Genomic DNA, 18611 nt, shown 5'->3' on the forward strand with positions numbered 1-18611 from the left:
TCATATCTGACTGCATAAGCAGAGTCAGATACAAACCCACTGCTTGGATCACCACTTGCTTGTTCCAAATCTGGGTCACTGTGGCATTTAAAAACACAAACAGCCAACACAGCCCTGCCAGGCAGAAGCAAAGAAGGAAAGCAAACATGGAAAGTGCTCTTGATGTCAAAAGAGAAACATACAGACACAGGAGGCAGCAGGCTTTGTCCTTCTCCTACATTTAGTAGTCTTTGATGCTTCCTTCCCAAGGCCATTGAATTTTTACCGCCTCTTCCATGTTGATGGAGGAGACCAAATACGGCCTATGCTGACTGTATGCTTGGCAGGGAACTCCCTGAGGACTGCACCCTCCACGTCCTGGGACACTTTCTTTTGTCCAAGTGACCACAAAAGCAACCCAAGGAGTGGCTTCCATGCTGATAATATTTCTCTGGTGATTTCCGGGGATTGCCCACGTCCCCAGAATTCTCTTGCCTGGGCAGTGACTACAGGGGGTTTCCCTCACCAGCCCTGGATGTCTCACAGCTTTGGCAAACCCACCTCCTGTCTAGCAGCGCTTGCTGAGGTTATGAGACCCCAAGGTAGTACACCGCCTCCGCTCTCCCATGAGTGATGCAGAACAGCCCTGGGGCACAGATGAACCAGGTGGAGATGGTGAAGGAGGCCCTATAGCTCCTGATATAGTCCAGCAAACAGCAGAGGTTGAAGAAGCCCTCAGGACCTCTTTCCTGCCTGCTGATCCCAGTGTAGGGGGGGACAAGTCCTCTCCCATGCTCGAGTATCTGAGAATTGCCTGGGAGTCTCCCACTCCCAAAGGCAGGATGTTCAGCAGCTGCTGGATGGCCCAGCAAACAAACAAGCAAGTTCTGCAAAACGTATCTGGACATCAGCCATATTAACCATGAGTGCTGCTCTCCCCTGTGGATACAACAGCTGCCCATTAGAATAAACAGGAAACCATTTTATCCTCTGAGGAGCAAGGAGGGTGAAGGGGTCATGGCTGTAAATTGTGTGTCTCTGGGTTTGGGGCATGCAGCATGAGCCACAAACAAACAGGTCTTCTGTTTTTTCTCATAGAGCAGGGACTCGAATGCTGGGCTTCTCCTTCTGAGCTGGTTCTCTGACCTAGTGTTACCCTTTTCTCCAGTGCAAGAGACAAAAGAGCAGAAGTCCTGGTTTCTCCACTGAGGTTTTGGAAAGCAGTCAAATAGCATGACACGGGGAGGCACTGCAGCAATACGCCTGCCAGGTCACGTGAAATACAGGTGTGGATCTGTCTTGTCTGATTCTGCATGACCACACGTGGTTGTTTTGTGCAGTCTCAGCCACACAGAATCACACAGAATCATTAAGGTTGGAAAAGACCTATAAGATCATCAAGTCCAACCATTAACCCAACACCACCATGCCCACTAAACCATGTCCTGAAGTGCCACGTCTACATGTTTTTTCAACACCTCCAGTGATGGTGACTCCACCACCTCCCTGGGCAGCCTGTTCCAATGCTTCACCACTCTCTCAGTAAAGAAATTTTTCCTAATATCCAATCTAATATCCAGCCATGAATACATGTGCTTCTGCACTTTGCCTTCCTACTAGCTGGTGATGTTCATCAGGGAATACTTTGAGCCCCTTTGACATCAACTTTTATTGGCCATTTTAGAGTCCTTACTTTTTCACACTCTTGGAAAGCAAACCAATTTTACATCAAATGAAGGCAGCCAGCGAGAATTTGCTTTTGCTTGTGGAGTGCTGGGCTTCTTGGCTGGACCTCTAGGGCCTGTGTCACACAGGAGGACAGGTGAGCTGGGCCGAAAGGAGCCTTCTGACCTCAACACCTCAAGTTTTACTTCAACTCAAGACTGGGGAAGCTTCACCCTCTTTCCAAGTGATGTATCTATTACTGTACGTTGCATCTGCACCTGAATAGGGTACAGCAAAGTGACGTTGGTGCAGTGTGAAAGTAGTGATGTTGCTGTGGAAACCATGATATATTAATTGCCTGACTCAGGAGAAGCCAGGTAAATCAGTCATTGTACTTTCCCCATTGCAGCAACTCTGCTGCTGAAAGATCTGGACTGAGCATCAGGTATGTAGGGTTCTGCCCTGGACCAGTTTACAAGAGCTATGTGGTGCTGGGAAAGCTGTTCCCCTCTTTGTGTCCTTTGGTTCTTCCCAACCCAGACCCCCACCCTTCACCTGCTGGACCCATATGGTTGGTGAACCTCCCAGGTTGGTGACAGTCTCTGCACTCCCGGTCAGACCTCCAAACAACTCCTCATTACAAAGCACAAATAGAAGATAACTGATAATGTTGAATGCACACCTTATTCTGGTGCGAGGGCCTAGGACAGTGATATTACCTGCATGCTAGATGACCTGTCAACCGCCACTCTAAAAAACTTTTAAATATTTCAAGCAGCGTGCGTTTAACTCCGTAGTCCTAGTTATATACTGATGTTCATCTTTACGATCAGTTATGACAGAGTCCACAAAGCACCAGGTGCAGTTTCAGACCTGACAGATTTCATCAACTGAAGGATTTCCAGAAAGGAAAGATGCCTACGTATCTATTTATAGATGCCTATTTATACCGCAGAAGTGCTGGATGCTGATGAGCACACAGCACGTGGCCAGCTGTGGATAGACCTGCTTTCCACTCCGCAAGCATTTCATGGGTACTTTGATCAAGGCAGGCAGGATAATGCTCCTTCTTTCATACTGAGGGCCCAAAAAAGTGTGTTGCAAGGGACATATAAACCAGTATTGCCTGGATTTTCTGGACAGAGGTCTGTGTGTTTTCTGGCCAAATTACCCACAGAGTCTGAGAAAAGGAAAAAGAAGTATTAGAAACAAAAAGGGGTGGTGAGATGAGGTAAAAATCAAGAACAAGGAGAGGTGGAGCAGCGTGGCCAGAGGAAAGCTGAAGGGCAGAGACGAGAGGAACAGCCAAGAAGCAGCAGATGGTCCAGGGACATTCTCTGACACCTGTCTCTCAGTGTCCCATTCCTACCAGGTAGCCCTGGGAGCTGATCCAGCATGTTATACCCCGGTGTCCTGCCTGCCTGTGAAGCTGGCAGGCCTGAAAACAGAAGTGGGAGGCTTGTGCTGGGTGTTCTGCAAGGTGGCCAGGGAGTGACTGCAACAGCCAGGAAGGGCTATAGGAGAGGATGACCATGCAGAGGAGATGAGAGAGCAGGCACGAGGCATGCAGTGGGGTGGAGGATGAGCAAATGGACAAACTGGTGTTGCTGGGAGAGACCTGGAGCAGAGGTGTACAGGAAGGAGCAAAGGATGTTGCAAAGGGATGGGCAAAATGGGATGAAAAGCAGTAGCACGCATCTGTATGTCACATCTGGGAGAGAATGAGTCATTTGGGATTTTGAAGGAACGTAGCCCAGAATTAGGGGATACAGGCCTTTAGTCAAACCTCCCAAAGGACTTGAAACACAGTGTGAGACACGCCCCCAGCATACCACATCACAGGCACCCAGAGACATGACACGTGTGTGCCGTTCTACAGGGTGATGTCATGGCAGCATGGCATTGCTGCACTGCGGTCTCCCTCCCAGAGACCTCTCCCTTTGTCTCTTGATCTTTACTGGCACTATCCGGAGCAAAGCACAGGGATTTCCCTGCCTCCGGCAGATCAGTTCTCTGGAACTGGAGACACCCTAGCTCATGTTAATGTTATTTCTGCTAGCAGGTAGACTCTGCCACTGAGATTGGGCTACCGTTGTGCCAGGCACTACAGAAAAATATGGTAAGAGGTGGTCTGTGTTCCAACAAGGTTATTATCCAGGACAGGCAAGGAGATGAAGTCGCTTGCTCAGCTGGCCCAGTAGGTCAGCAGGAGAAAGGGGGAAGGAGCCCTGGCTTCCTTTGTCCGAGGTCAGTGCTTGGTGGACCAGCTCAGATCATTTCTCACATTGCCCGTATCAGCATATTCCGCTTGCCAGCGTTTATCTCACATCCTTGTGCAATAGCCTTCAGGACTCTGCAGTTTAGTTTTGTTTTACTTTATGGAGGAAGTGACACTCAAAACACGCTCAGAGGTTATGTTGCTGCATTGCAACAGCTCCCATCCTACACAGAGATGGAAGAGATCTGAGCAGTGCAGATGTGATGATTCAGCTTTGCTGGATTTTACAGTAGTAGAGCTCCACTGATATTTCCACAGAGATATTCTGATGAGCTTGGTATAAGAGGAAAGATAATCAAACCTAGTGAAGCTGCCCCGAAGTCAGCTGCCCAAAGCAAGCCTTCACCAAAGCCTTCCTCCTTTGATACAGCAGTGCAGCACATGGGGGGGAAGGACATGCACATCTGCCCAGTTTGAGATGCCTGTGATGTAAGAATGCCCACCCAATCTAGTTGCCCTAACCTTTCATAGTTAATGGAAAGGAAACAGAAGCAATTAGGGCACAGCTTCTCTGATTTCTTTTAAACATTTACTTTGGATAAAACAACTTGCTGTCTGGAAGCACTCACTCCTCTGCACTGACACAGAGAGCGCCTTGGTCAGACACAGATCTCAACGCCTGGTCAGATGAATCCCAACTGGCCCTGCCATGGAGAGCGAAAAAGGCTGCCAAGAGCCCAGTGCACTGGACCTCTCTGGAGTGAGAAACTCCCCTCTGCCTGCACAGATTAATGCATCTCATGCAGGATTACATGTCATCTGCAAGTTCTTTGGGGGCTAATTCATTGTGGCAAGAGGTGGTTGGCTCCTACACCCCACCTAAGCTTTGAATCAAAGGCACCGGAGCATCTATGGCAACTGCCTGGTTTGGGGTGGTTACACTCACCCAACTGTACTTCCCAAGGAAACAAGCCAAGGGTGGGGAAAGGGCCTCCTGTGCCAGTGTCATAGGACTGAGTTAAGGAAGGGACAAGGTCAGCTCTGTAGGCTAGGTAAGGGAACGCTGCGCTGCTTAGATATGAAGTGGCTATGTCTGTCTGGTTTTACTGTCTCTTTTCACCTTGGATTTGAGAACAGTATTTTTGGTCATCTAAGAACACCCATACAGGGACTCTGTCCCAAGTCTCAGCATGTGAAAACCTCAGGGATGACCAAGAAGAGACACCTTCACCAGGAGGATGACCACCCTTTTATCAAGTAGCTATCATTTGAGGAAAAAGCTGGTCATCTTCACCAAGAGGACGACCAATCCCTTATCAAGTAGATACCACCAAGCATTACCACCCTACCCAACTGAGAACTGCTTTTCCTCCCAAAATTTCCATCTGCAGTGCAATGATCAAAACAAGCCATTACTAGTCAATGATCTCAAGTTCCAAGATAATGCCAGAGTTGTGCACATCCCAGCTCCTCTTCTTGTGATAAAGCTGCATACATTAGCTGCTAAACAATGTTGTTTCAAGTCGTACGTACACTTACATAACCTCATACCATATAATCAACACAGTTCATAGCACGAAGAGATCAATCATTCTGATCCCCGTCACAAAAACATACCTTTGCTCCCTATCATGTCGTGAAAACAACAAAAAAAACCAACAAAAAGAATTTCCAACCTCCGCACCTGCCAACACCCAGCATAGCTTGATGTACCTTGAGATGTTGGCTCTTTTAAAACCTGTGAGCACCACATGACCACCACTGGCAGTCAGCAGCCGAAACCCAACCATGTGCTACTGCTCCAGCAGAGAGCAAAGATCATGGGGAAAGGCTGGGGGGAGGTCTGCAGGTGGAAGGAAGGAAGGACAGAAGGATGGAAGGCAGGATGGAAGGCAAACATGGCAACATAAGGAGTGATGGAAACAGAGCACTTTGCACTGTGTTCCCCTCCCCACCCAGTCCTTCTCCATCACTGGGCGCTCTTTCCAAGCCTGGGAACGGAGGCTCGCAGCCTCCTCCAGAGGCAGCATTAACAGTAGGCTGTAGGTACCAGTCCCACACTCACCTCTCTGCTTTGCTCTTGCTGCACCTCTGGAAGAAGGACCATAAATAAGACAGGTACTGCCAGCATCTCCAAAGCAAGGACAGAAGTACTGGGGAAGGGTGGCAGGGGCCAAGAGACCTGTAGGACCCGTTACTACAGCACTGCATGGTCTACAGCATGTGGCAGGAAAACAGCCACAACACCATGCTGCTGCTTCGGGGCTGTGTTGACCCTGCTCTGATGGGCCACCTTTTGATGCTAAAATATTGAGTGCTTGACCAGGGGCACGGGAACTTGCAAGGGGGCTTTCAAACAGACACTGGTAGTTTTGGAAACTTCAGTCTCCAGGTGAAGATCTTGCCCTGTTATTCTCACTTCCACTTATTCCTCCTCCATGGAGCTGATCATCTCCATGGAGCAGCAGCTCAGAGAAGCCGCCTCCCCAGCCAGGGAGCTGAGTGGGGAGAGGTGTCTCTTGTTTTTAAAGGGAAAAGAAGGGTGCCTGCTTTTGCCCCAGCATTGCTTGCTCCAAGAAGCGCTGTGAGGTGCCTGGCACCTGCAAAAATATGGGGCAATAAAATTACTGGCACGAGCTTTCCGGAGACCCATCCCTGCAGGGAGCCTTGGGCCAGCCTCCTCTCCCCTCGTGCCCAACTGAAAAACAGGAGGACAAAGAGCAGGGGGCTGTTTCTCCAAAGTGCAGCCCATCTTGTCAAGGCCCACCACTGCCCCATCCCCTGCAGATGGACCTCCGACCCCATAACCGGCTCCAGCCATGTCCAGAGTGCACTGTGCACCTCTCAAAACACCCAAACAGAAGCAAACAGGGATACTGCTCGACCCCCATGGGTTGCAGGAGAGCCTAGCCCTTGTGTGACAGCTGCCAAGCTGGGTGCACCCTGCACCCTACCACACTGTCCCGAAGGGACCCCTTGGTTTCCCCTCTTGGAGGAGGAGGCGGCGGCACTGTGTGCAGCGCCACAGCCCAGCATCCTCAAGGCTCTGGTACCCTCTGCTGGTCCCGAATGGTCCTCTTGCTAACGAAGCCTCTCCTGGGGTGTGTTTTTCAGCCTGAATGTCGCTCACAGACATGGCAGCAGCCTCTCTGGCACCCGCAGTGGCTTTGCTCGCCTGCAATGCCTAACACCCCGCTGTCTTCAGAGACCCCCACCGGCGCTCTCACATATCCCAGCTGGCCCCGAGCTGCCGAGGGCAGGGACCTGCCTGCACGTTACGTCTTCGGGAGGACACTTAAGAGAACCAACACTACTTCGCTAGAAATGACAAAAACCTGCAGTTTGCTGCACGACCTTGCACTTGTCAAACACAGAAGGGCGAGTGGCTACACAAGTCCCCCCTGGAGCAGAGAGCCCAGGAGAGGCTCCTAGCGAGTGGGATAAGCCTCCCTACGGCCATCTGTACACGAAGGAGGTGGCAGAGGCTACTTGGAGGAGGGGACAGAGCTCTTGGGCATCACCCCACATCCCCATCCTCACTGGGGCAAGCAGGGGGCTCTGCCCATGCCTCCAGCAAGGCTTTCATGAAGACCTTTACACTGCAGGGTAAAGCGTTTGCCTCCTGCAGCCCTTGGAGAGGGGAAGGAGGAATAAACGAAGAGCAGCTTTGAAGCAAGGAACAGCAGATCGTTTCCTTCACTGCCACTGGCAGATGGGGAAGATGGTGGCAGCCTGCATGCAGTGACTGGGTAAGATGCCTCCCATATTGCTGAGCCCAACAGGGGAGCCTGCACCAACAGGATTTATGCCTTAATAGACAGATCAGAGCAAGAAATTAGTTTCTGCCTTGAGGGCTGCTGGTGGTGCCCATGGGGCTGTGTACTGCCTCAAGACAAGTCCCCGGGCGGGGTGCTGGGCAGTGGGTAACACACAGCACGCAGGAGGGATGCCTTTCCAATCAAAATCCTGCACCACCTCCAAAGGGGGAAGGAGATACATCCCCTCTGTCTCTTGGGGGAAGGAGATACATCCCCTCTGTCCCTCAGGGCAGCCAAAGACCCTGGGCTACTACTATCAGTTTTTATTTTAATACAGACTAAAAGCTTTTGGAGTTCAAAGAAACATCGACATGACACACAGTGACAGAGCACCCAAGGGGAACTGTGACCACCCCAAACCCTGGTTCAGGAGGGAGGCCCTGGGCTGTTTGGCTCAAGGAAAAGCTTCTTCCAGGAGCAGGCTCCGACCCCACAGGGCACTCTGCCTGCACGTGGGCAGGCATCAGGCAGCAGCAGTTCCCTGCCCATGCACGGGATGGGGAGGTCACTTGATGCGGTAGAGCACTTTGCGTTGCATGCGGTGCTGGATCTCCCCTCGCCGCATCATCAGCTGCAGCACCTTGTAGATGGCGTGTTCTGGGTATTTCTGGAAAAGGGGAGAGCAGGGGGAGATAAGCCAGTAGGGAAGAGCTCATGGGAACCCACTGGGAACCTGCCACCACCATTAAAGCCTGGCTGTGTTTCCCCAGAGGAAGGGAGCCCAGTGCCACCAGGTGCTGACACTCCTTTCCCCTTTCACTATTTCAGGTCTCACCGCAGCCAGTCTCACAAATCAAATGGTTCTGGTTTCAAGGGTAGGACCTCAAACCACAGTGCTTTTGCAGAAAAATGAGTTCTTGCCTCACTCTGCTTAAACTCTGCAATCACACTGCACACCACTCCCTACAAACAACTTCAAAAGCAACAATGACCAAAAGACTCTCCAGCCCTCTTAGGGAATGGGTTTCACAGCCCAACTCTCCACAGGGTCCCTAGCCCACCTGCCGCATGAAGTCCTGGACGATGCTGTGCTCCGACACCTGAGAGCCAATGGCAAAGCGGCGCTTGAGCTGCTTCTCAATGCGGGATAGCATCTCTTGGTCCTCCTGTGTCGTGAAGCCTTCTGCCCCTGGAGGGAGAGGCTGCATGAGCTCTCTCTGCCGCCCAGACATCACTCGCAAAGCCAGAGTGCCAGTCTCCTGTGTCTCCCACCACACCCGCATGTCTCAAGAGACTTTATGAAACCCATGAGCAAATCCAGCATCAAAGGTTGTGGAGCTCCAAAGACACAGCTGAACATGGACCTGACTGCTGGAGCTTCCTTCAAACCCCTTGTGCCATGCTGCCTCCCAAGGAAACGTTGTCTCCACACCCACAGGGAAGAGGTTAGAGGACAAACAGGTTGGGGAACCACCTCCAGCACTGGACTCTGCCCTTGGGACCACAAGGGGCCAGACCATTCCTCCCTTGCCCAGCACAGGTAGAGACCCTCGGTGTCATTTGTCGTTGCCCTCCCTGTGAGCCACAGCCATGATGGCCCCTCGCTGCCACAGGCATTGCTTCGCCTTTGCTCAGAAAGCAGGTTGAGCACGTGCCTGAGGGGTGCCTAGTAGCAGCCCCTGCCCCTGCCAGCCTGGTCCTGGGAGGGGAACTCGTCTCTCCCTGCCCTGAGCAGCCAGGCCCAGCATGTCCCTCCTGCCCCCAGCATAGAGCATCTCCCCCTCACCTGACAGGCTGCCTGACATGGCCGCATCAAGCGTGGACACCTGGAAGAGCCGCAAGGCCTCCTCAACGTCCGCCTCGGTGGCGAAGGGCTGAAGCTTCATCTTCCCCAGGGACTCGGCAATGCGCACGATGGCCTCCAGCTGCCTGCGACCAAAGGAGATGTTCCCTGCTTTTTACTGCGGCTCTAAGGGGTCTTCTCCTTCCCCCCGACCACTGACACCCCCACCTACCCCACTCCAGGCACCTCCTGCCCCACCCCACCCCCAGCACCTCCAGTGTTGCCCTGTTCACAGATGGCTCCACTGAACACCAGCAGCCCACTAACCCCCTTCCTGGGCTACCCCAGGTGACACCCAGCGATGCAACGCCAACCCCAAGGTTTTGGTGGGACGAGGAGGTGGGGTTGCTCACCGGACGGTGATAGGGATGCTGGAGCGGCGGTCACTCTCCTGCTCGTGCTGGCGAGTGCCGCTCCGCATCAGGATGTAGCGGTTCTTCAGCTTCTCTGCCGCTGCCGCCGACAGCCTGGGGCCACACTTCCTGCAAGCGGGGACAGGAGCTGGAGGCAGTGCTGCTGGGGAGGCTCCCCTGGGTAGGGGGGACGTCTCCAGGCACCCCTCGCTTCCTTGGGCGACGTTGTGGCACCGTTGCGAGCTGCTCTCGCTTCCCTTTTTTCAAGGCAGGAGTTAAAAAAGGTCATCCAGATACAGCGCTTGCAAATATTGGCTGCGCAGTTTGCTTCTCCCCACCGCCTCCCACCATGCAGCCCGGGCGCTGCCAAAAAGTCATGCCTCTCACTCACGTCCGACAGAAGGAGATGAGCTTCTTCAGCTTGTTCAGCTCAATCTCACCCTCCACGGCCTGGGTCTGTGTCAAGGCGCTCACGTGTAAGGACATCACGTGCTTGGCCAGTGTCTAGGAGAGCAGAAGACAGTCAGGCAGCAGGAACCCCACTGCCTCCCCCTCCTGAAAAACAGGGCACCACAGGTCCCAGCTGCACCCACGCACCCCAACCTACCATGTCTCGCTCCTCGTTGTGCTCGTCCTTGACAATGAAGATCATGTCAAATCGGGACAGGATGGTGGGCATAAAATCAATGTTCTCCTCGCCCTTGGTCTCATCCCAGCGCCCGAAGACGGAGTTGGCAGCTGCCAGCACTGAGCAGCGGGAGTTGAGCGTGGTTGTTATTCCTGCCTGTGGGGGGAAGGAGAAATGGATGGGGTCAAGACCATGTCCAGGTCACAGCAGCTCTAGAAGGCTATTAACTCGTAGTGAAAGGCCCAAAGCAGCTTGCAAGGACTCATCGTCAATCACTTGCACTTAAATAAAACCCCTTAAGTAGCACCCAACCGCTCTGTAACGGTTCCACATTGGAAAGAGGTCAGCGCAGGAGCTACATGGAGCTGGACCCACATGTCCTTCTGGAGGAGGACCAGCTTCAGCTGAGACTTGAACACTGAGTAACTTCATTTAAAACCTCATGTCAAGGTCAAGGACACATAAGACCATATGACCAAGTTTGCAACCAGAGATAGAAACTGGGGGGCTGAGGCTGAGTCCCCCTGGGCAGCCCCGGGGGCAAAGTGCAGGTTTGCAGGTAGCAGGGCAAGAGCGACCAGCAAGGAAAAGTCGTGGTGGGTGTTCTGTTACCAGGCACTGAACAGCTAAAGGGATGCATCAGAGCGACCAGGAAGGAGCAGAGGTGCTACAAAAGAAGGCTGAGCAGTGGAAATGAAAAGAAACTCTGATTTGAGAGAGGACCTGGCATCAGGATGTCAGGCAGTTTCTGTAGATCTTTTGAGGGTGTGGAGAGCAGCAGGAAGGAAGAAAAAGAAGTGACATCAGGCTGTGACACAGGCATATCAGCAGAACTACTAAATCTAGAGGAGCAGAGGACAGGCAGAGCAAGGGGAGCTCGTTTCAGCCCTGCTGAAGCTCAGGCTCCTGAGAGAAGACAGCCCAAAGCCTAAAGGCAGGGCTGACCAGTCTCAGATCAGAGAAACCAGTACCCATCAAAACCACAACCTGGACAAGCCACTCTAAAATGGGCAATTCTGGCAAAGGATGCATGACTGCTGGTTGCTGGGCTTTCAGGGAAACCCAGCGGCAGGTCAGGCTCCCGTCCTGGGGCAACATGCACCCGCAGCTCACCTTAGCAATGGAGATGGTCTGCTGCTCCATGGCCTCATGGATGGCCACACGGTCATCCTCCCGCATCTTCTCATCAGAGATGCAAGAAATGAGGTGGAATGAAAAAAAAAAAAAAAAAAAAAGAAAAAGAAAAAGTAAAAGTCTCCATCAGTCACCTTTGCTGGACCTCAGCTACACACCCACCGATGCTGACCCCCAAAGTAAAGCTCTGCAAGGACCTCTGCTCAACAGTGCAGGACGTAACCAGAATTTCCCTGCAGTCCCATCCCCTGACCTTCCCTGGAAGAAAGCAAGGCAGCCTCAGGAGAGACGCCTGTTCTCCTGCAGTTCTGGGCTCTCCTGGCAGCTGCTGGCAGCCTAAGGGCTCTCTTCCCAGTTCCTGTGCAGGCAGCCCCATGGGTACCTTGTCGAACTCATCGATGCACACCACTCCCCCGTCTGCCAGCACCATGGCTCCTCCCTCCATGAAGAAACTCCTGGACGAAGGATCGCGGATCACTGAGGCCGTCAAGCCAGCAGCGCTGCTGCCTTTTCCCGAGGTGTATACCTAGCAGCGTGCGAGACAAGGAAGGGATAGCACATCAGCTGCCGTGGGACCCAGGAGCCCACTGCTCCAGGTGGAGGAAAAAGCACCCCCAGCATGGCAAAATCCAGAGCTCCTGGAGGAAACGCAAAGGCCTTCAGGAAGACCCCTCAGCACATGCCAAAAGCAGACCTGCTAGATACAGGGCAAGACTATTGCCTAGTCCTGGGCCTTGGACTAAGCAGCTGTGATGCACCAGAGGTCTTGCAGACACACAAATACAGGTATTAAGTACAAAATGGGGAGTGATTCATTGCTTGGTGGGCTGCTGCATTAGCTTTGCTTTCCCAATGAGGTAACAATGCAGTCAGAGGTTGAGTTTAATGACGACTACGAGAAAACACAGCTGAAAATATAATTTCATGCCTGGGCTCAGCCTGGAGGTCCATGCCTGAGATGCAGCCAACTTACCTGTCCAGACCAGCCAGCCTCTCCACTGATCAAGCCTCACCAATAAACAATGGCACCAGTCATGTCTTTGGATGTCTGCAAGTAGCCCGGCTCATACCACAATGAAAGGCATTACTTGCTTCCCCTTCCCTCCCTCATCCCCTGTCCCACCCCCCATATCTTCCAGGCTAGGACTAGAAATGGCAGTTTGCACCTCTGCCAGCCAGTCCAGCTGTGGATGCACAGGCAGATATCTGCTGTGACCATGGTCTGGTCTTCAGGGCTATGCAGGGACCAGAAGGAGAAAACGAGCCACACTACAAGTGGGCACCTCAAACCACCTACCCCAATGGGCGAACACTTCTCAACAAACTTCAGCAGCTGGGATTTGGCTGTGCCGGGGTCACCCAGCATCAGTAAGTTGATGTCTCCTCTGCGGGTCAGTCCATCTGGGAGCCTGAAGCGACAGGGTGGGAAGAAGAGAGGGAGGAGAGATGGTGAGCCTTCATTTCGATAACCAAGCATTGCTGACAAGTGGCAGGTGGTTGGTAGCACCGCCAGAAGACTGTATGAGGGCTTAGTGCCATGAATGACACCCCTGCCACCACTCTCTCTCCACCAGGTTGATTTTTGCCCACCTCTTGCGAGAGCCTCCAAATAAGAGGCAGGCAATGGCCTTCTTGATGTCGGTGCTGCCGTAGATGGAAGGTGCGATGCTCTTGGCGATCGTCTCATAGATGTTGGGCATGGCAGCAAGGCGACGAAGTTCCTCCTCTTCTTGAGGGGTCACTGAGCCAGCAAAGCTGTGTCCTGTACAGGGACGAGGAGAATGAAGCATCAGTGAACAAATGGATATTTTAAAGTAAATGACGCTATTCCCCCCACATCTGCTACCACCAAAATCCCTTCTTGAAAATCATGCCAAGCGCCACCAGGTGGGAAGGGTGGAGAGGGCTGGCATTTGCTATCCCAGCAAGGCAGACTGTGTCCTTAGAGGTTGGTAGGAAAAAGCAAGGATCTTGGGCAAGCAGCTTTGGAGGAATTAGAGGGACAATTATAGTCAGGACTATGTTTTAAAAATAAATCTCAATTTTAACCATCAACTTCAGCCCAGATCCTCAGGGATGGCTTAGCAGTTTCCCACTAAGATCAGTAAGTTAAAAGAACTTAAATACCCTAGAGGACTCAGGCTGAAGCCTCCTCATTTAATATCACTGAGAAAAAGTCATACAGGACACTCAAGTATTGAGCATCCAGGGCAAGTTAGACCCCTGGACTGGCTTGAATCTTCTGCTATATAAGCAGCAGAGAAGGACCCAGGCTGTGATTTCACACAGTCCTTGCTGAGGGACCACCTTACTCAGGGAGGGGGCTCTCCCAACACCAGGCTACCAACACAGACCAGATGGGCACCAATAGCAGCTCTCACCTGAGCCCTCCACATCCACCTGGATGCCCACCACGCGGATGTAAGCACTTCGGATGCCCACGCCCACGTTGTCACGGCTTCTGTTCTTGCTCTGGGCAGACTTCTTGATGGAGTAGATGCCCATGATAGTGACTCTGTTCCCCGGGACAACTTTGTCACACAGGTACCTAAGAGGAGGAAGGGGAAAGCAGAGGATGGTAGCAGGAGGTAGGATGGCACCAGCAATACCTGCTAGCCTGGCAGGGTGATTGGGGGAGACCACGCTGGTACCTGTCACAGTACAGCTGCAGGTGCCGGGGCATTTCCCCATGCGGCACAGCATCTGGGGACTCCTGCAGCTTCAGGACCTGGAAGTCCACGCACTTGCACTTATCTGGCATGATGAAATAGGGGTCCAGCGGGCACTTCGGGCGGCCAGCTTGTTCTCTGTGCAGAGAGATCAATCAGGGAAGGCTGCTGGCACTCAGGAGCCAGCCCTGAGAGCCCCCCTGAAGAGGGGACAGTGGTGACAGAGGCCAGAGCAGCTGCCCCTCCAAGTGGTGCCCAGCAGACACACAGGGCAGTCACACAGGGCCAAAACAAGGGCTCACCAAGCCCTTGGTCTTGTCTTCAACAGCTGCCAAAAGCAGGCACAAGAACAAGCCAAAGACAGGGTGATACTTGCCTGAATACTTTCCCTGCCTCCCCCCTCTCCCACACTAGCTAAAAGCAAGGAGGAAGGTAATTAATTAATATACAAAAGGTAACAGTTTAGACTCAGCAACATGGCAGGGTATTTTTCTTTATAACCTCACAAACGAGCCAAACGTTAAGTGGTTTCTGGCAAGAAAGCAATTAGTGATGTGACAAGGCTGCCATCAGCCTCCCAGTCTCTCAAGACACATCTGCTTTGCTAGACTACAAGCTCTCCAAGACAAGGAGCACCTCCACGTCCTGCTGCTGTCTCAGTACATCACTACGGATGCCTGACTCCATGCATGCAGGGACAGGGCTTTTGGGGAGCGTAACAGGAGTGTGCAGATGCACTCGTGCAGTCAAGGATCAGAAGCCAGGCACTGTACAGACCACATGCAAGAACGATCCCTATCCCAAAGACCTCTCAAACTGCATTAGAGATAAGGCACAGAAAATAAATACTGGCAGGCATGAGCTTGAAGACACAACCCACCACAACTGGTTGGCGCAAGAGGTGCCACAGCAGCAGCCTAATGCTTACAGTTCGTGTGGGCATCAATAGCTACAAAGCAGGATTTGAGGGTGAGTAGCAAAGCATCCCTACAGAAGGTAATGCAAAACAGCCCCCTCCTGTTTGAAAAAGATAAGAACTTAATAGGAATTTAGGACAGCAGCTTAACACAGCATTATGGGACAGCTGGAGGCAGGAATGAACCTTTAGGTACCACAAGCAAAACACCCTACAGATAAAAAGATAGAAAGAACTCCCTGGACACAACCACTCAACACTGCTTGCAGCACTGGTCATGCAGCACCACAGCTAGTGTGACTGCAGACGGATGGAGCTAAAACCTGCCAGCCACGGGTGCATGCAGGCACAAGGGCAACATGAAGGGAAGAGGCAGAGAGCAGCACAGATGATTCTGCTTTGTGTGACAGTGAGCTGACTCTATGCAGCACGTATGGGATAGAGAGGGAGCAGGAGGAGGGGACCCAGCCTTTTTTTCCCCCCCACCAGCCTGCTGCATGCATCCCCATGTCAGTCCTCACGTGTTGCATTTCCTGGGGAGAGCATAACCCTCCAGGCCTGGGCGCACCGCAATGTTGCTGATAGTGTTGCGGCAGCTGCGGCACTGGATGGCTATTCTGGTGGCTTTGGCTCTCACAGGGGTTGCTGCAATTACAATCCCAGGGATCTTCACAAGGTGGGACATCTGGTCAGACTGAAAGGAAAAAGATGAAGGGAAGGTGAGAAAGCTGTCACTGGAGGATGGATGGGAAACTAAAGACGTTAAAGAAACACAGTTCTTTCTTAGCTACACTTCCCACATTCATGGGACTAAGGTACCAGAAGAAAAAAGCCTGCACTTCTTGACAACGTCTCTCTCTTGCTCTAGAGTAGTAGGGGAAGGTTGCATGACTTAAGCCATGCTGATTTCAAAAGAGAAGAAAAGGACAAAACACTCTATGCAGAACATCACTAATAGCAATAACATCCCCACAGCAGTAATCAATAATAACAATCCTTTGCAGTCAGATTTAAGCTGCAGAGTATCCCTGCTTGTAAGTTAGTGCACAACCCACGTCCTGAACTACGTGATCAAGTACCAAAAGCTTCCCTGCAATCACACCCCTACACAAGCAACCCCTGCCGCTTACTGCTCAACGTGGCAGCAGATTCACCTCACCTTCAGGCTGCGGATGTTGGCTGCGTTGGCATCTGATCTCAACATGACCTGGATGTCTTGCAGAGTTTCCTCCCCCGAAGGACGAGGACGGGTCACCTCATCTGCGACTTCTTTTGCTGCTTCTTCCAACTACAAAGGGAACAACTAGGCTGTTATGGGTATATTAGAGTGTATCGTCAGGGCTGCTCTCACGACATGACGATGTCAGTGTGCCAGGTTGCCAACCTCCTCCATCCTTACCAGCTGCAGATGCTCCGCTGGTTGCTTGTACAGATAGTCAGCGAGATCTTCATCAAAGCTGGCCAAGTCTTCCATCTCCACCTCCACCCAGTACTGACTCAGGTTATAGTGCCGTTTAAGCTCATCCCTGGAAGGCAGTAAGTGGTAAAGGTTTGCAGGGCAGAAAGCAGCAGTCACCCACAGTGACCTTATGACAAGCAGGGAGCAGAGAAGGCAGGTTCTGCAGGGAGTCCTTGGTTTAGAAAGCAAACGAGGAAAATCAGGAGAGTGCCAAGAGAAGTCTAGGGGGACCTGGGCAAATCTTTCACCCAAACCCACTTTAAAACATGACATAAGACCAGGGACACCAGTGCTTGCAGTGACAATGTGAAGTATAGCACTAATTGTTTACTAGAGTTACACAGCCAGATAGGCAGTTAGAAAACTTCTACACAGGATAATACCTATTACAGCATAGCAGGCAACGCTCTCCTTAAAAAAGCCAGGGTGCATGAAATTCAGAGGTGAAAGATTGTCCCAGCCCTTGCATGATACATCTCCATGCTCTCTCACAGCTGTGTCTCCAAGCTGCATAGGCAAAGGGGTGGCCAAGGGACCTTCACAGCCTCAGAAAGCACACATAGTGCTGCACCGATTTTAACGGATACAGACAAAGCTCCAGACCAGAAAGTACTTGAAGACAGACTTTGAATTTCAGAACTAGGTGCAAGCTTGGCAGTGCGGATCCCTCTATAGCTATCTCTGCCACTGGCTGGCTGCCTAAAAATCTGGGAGAACAGCGAACCTCAGTTTTCCTGTAAGGTTAAATGGGAACAACATTTCTTATTCTGACAAAGAGCTCTTTACTGTCTGCAGGAAGAAAAAAGCTGACACGTGCTATTGTATATCTGGGGTGTGCATAGCAGGAGGGAGGTTAACAGCAGATCGGATGTGCAGAGAGGAGTGGGTAAGGCCACAACAGGAGAAGAGGGGTCACAGCAGCACCTGTATTTGAAAGTGAAGCCCGTCCGGTCCGTGCCCACCCGGTACTGCCGCAGAAACTCCTTGAACCGCTTCTGCAGCTGCGATTTCCGAACCTGCCCCTCGTCCACCGACGCATCGCCCCCAAAACTGTCGCTATAGTAAACGCCGGGGTCGTCGAAGCCGGACATGGCGACTGCTGCTCCCCTGCGGGAGCGAGGGCGCACGGTCAGCCCCAACCGCCTCCTCCTCCCCCGCACCAAACGCCCCACGGGCTGCTGCCCGCTCCCCCGCGACTGCACTGTACCCCGCGCACTGCCGCCCCCCCGCCGCCGCCTCCTCCTCCCCCACCCCCAATAGCCCACGGAATCCCCCATTCCAAATACCCCACGCGCAACGCCCCCCATCCCGCCCCGCTCCGCACCTCGCTGCCCGCGGGAAGCCACCACCAACTTTTTCGCGGCAAAAACGGCGCGCGGCGGAAACCAAACTGCTGCACGGGACGGGGCGCGCCGCCGCCGCGCACTCCGATTGGCCCGGCCGCAGCGCGCCGCCGTGGATTGGGCCTCGGGCGCCGTCCTGCCCCGCCCCAAGAGGAAGCGCGCGGCACCGCCTCTGCCGCCGATTGGCCGGGGCGCTCCGCCCCCTGCCTGCCGGGCGCAGTTTGGCGCGAAATCTGGGAGGAAAGGGCGGGGGGAGGCGAAATGGCGGGCGGGACCATTATGGTGGCGCCCGTGGGAGGCCGGGGAGGGCCGCTGAAACCATTGGGGGCGGTGGGCGGGGGGAGCGCGTTGGTGGCCTAGAGGCGGTGGGTGCGAGGCCGGGGGAAGTGCGGCTGCTGCAGGCCGGGGGAGAGCCGGAGGCGTTAATTACCGAAAATAAAATAAATTACTGCTGGAGGCTCCTTGGGGGCAGCTGGAGTCTGTTGCTGCAGGGCTTGGTGGGATGGCAGGGCCTGAGCAGGGTGTTCCCTGCAGGCAGGAGGGGCCTGGGCCTGGGCCGGGGCCTGGGCCTAGGTCTGGCTGGCGGTGGTGCAGCAGGCCCGCAGCCATGGAGGGCAGGGCAGGGCAGAGGAGAAACCCACTGGAC

General features: G+C 53.1%; 1 protein-coding gene across 1 annotated transcript; it reads right to left on the reverse strand.

Moving 5' to 3' along the window:
* Positions 1-7991: 7991 nt before the first annotated feature.
* Positions 7992-17962, reverse strand: MCM5 (minichromosome maintenance complex component 5). The gene is made up of 17 exons (XM_059816657.1): positions 17947-17962; positions 17547-17729; positions 16563-16689; positions 16323-16451; positions 15685-15857; positions 14230-14385; positions 13960-14126; positions 13169-13340; positions 12876-12987; positions 11961-12104; positions 11558-11623; positions 10424-10600; positions 10208-10320; positions 9817-9945; positions 9407-9549; positions 8682-8809; positions 7992-8287 (listed from the first exon to the last, which is right to left on the reverse strand). The coding sequence occupies exons 2-17, from the start codon at positions 17711-17713 to the stop codon at positions 8186-8188; spliced, it is 2205 nt and encodes a 734-aa protein (XP_059672640.1). The 5' UTR covers positions 17714-17729; positions 17947-17962; the 3' UTR covers positions 7992-8185.
* Positions 17963-18611: the final 649 nt, after the last annotated feature.

Source organism: Gavia stellata, chromosome 4 (genome assembly GCF_030936135.1).
Source record: "Gavia stellata isolate bGavSte3 chromosome 4, bGavSte3.hap2, whole genome shotgun sequence".
Taxonomy (NCBI): Eukaryota; Metazoa; Chordata; class Aves; order Gaviiformes; family Gaviidae; genus Gavia; species Gavia stellata.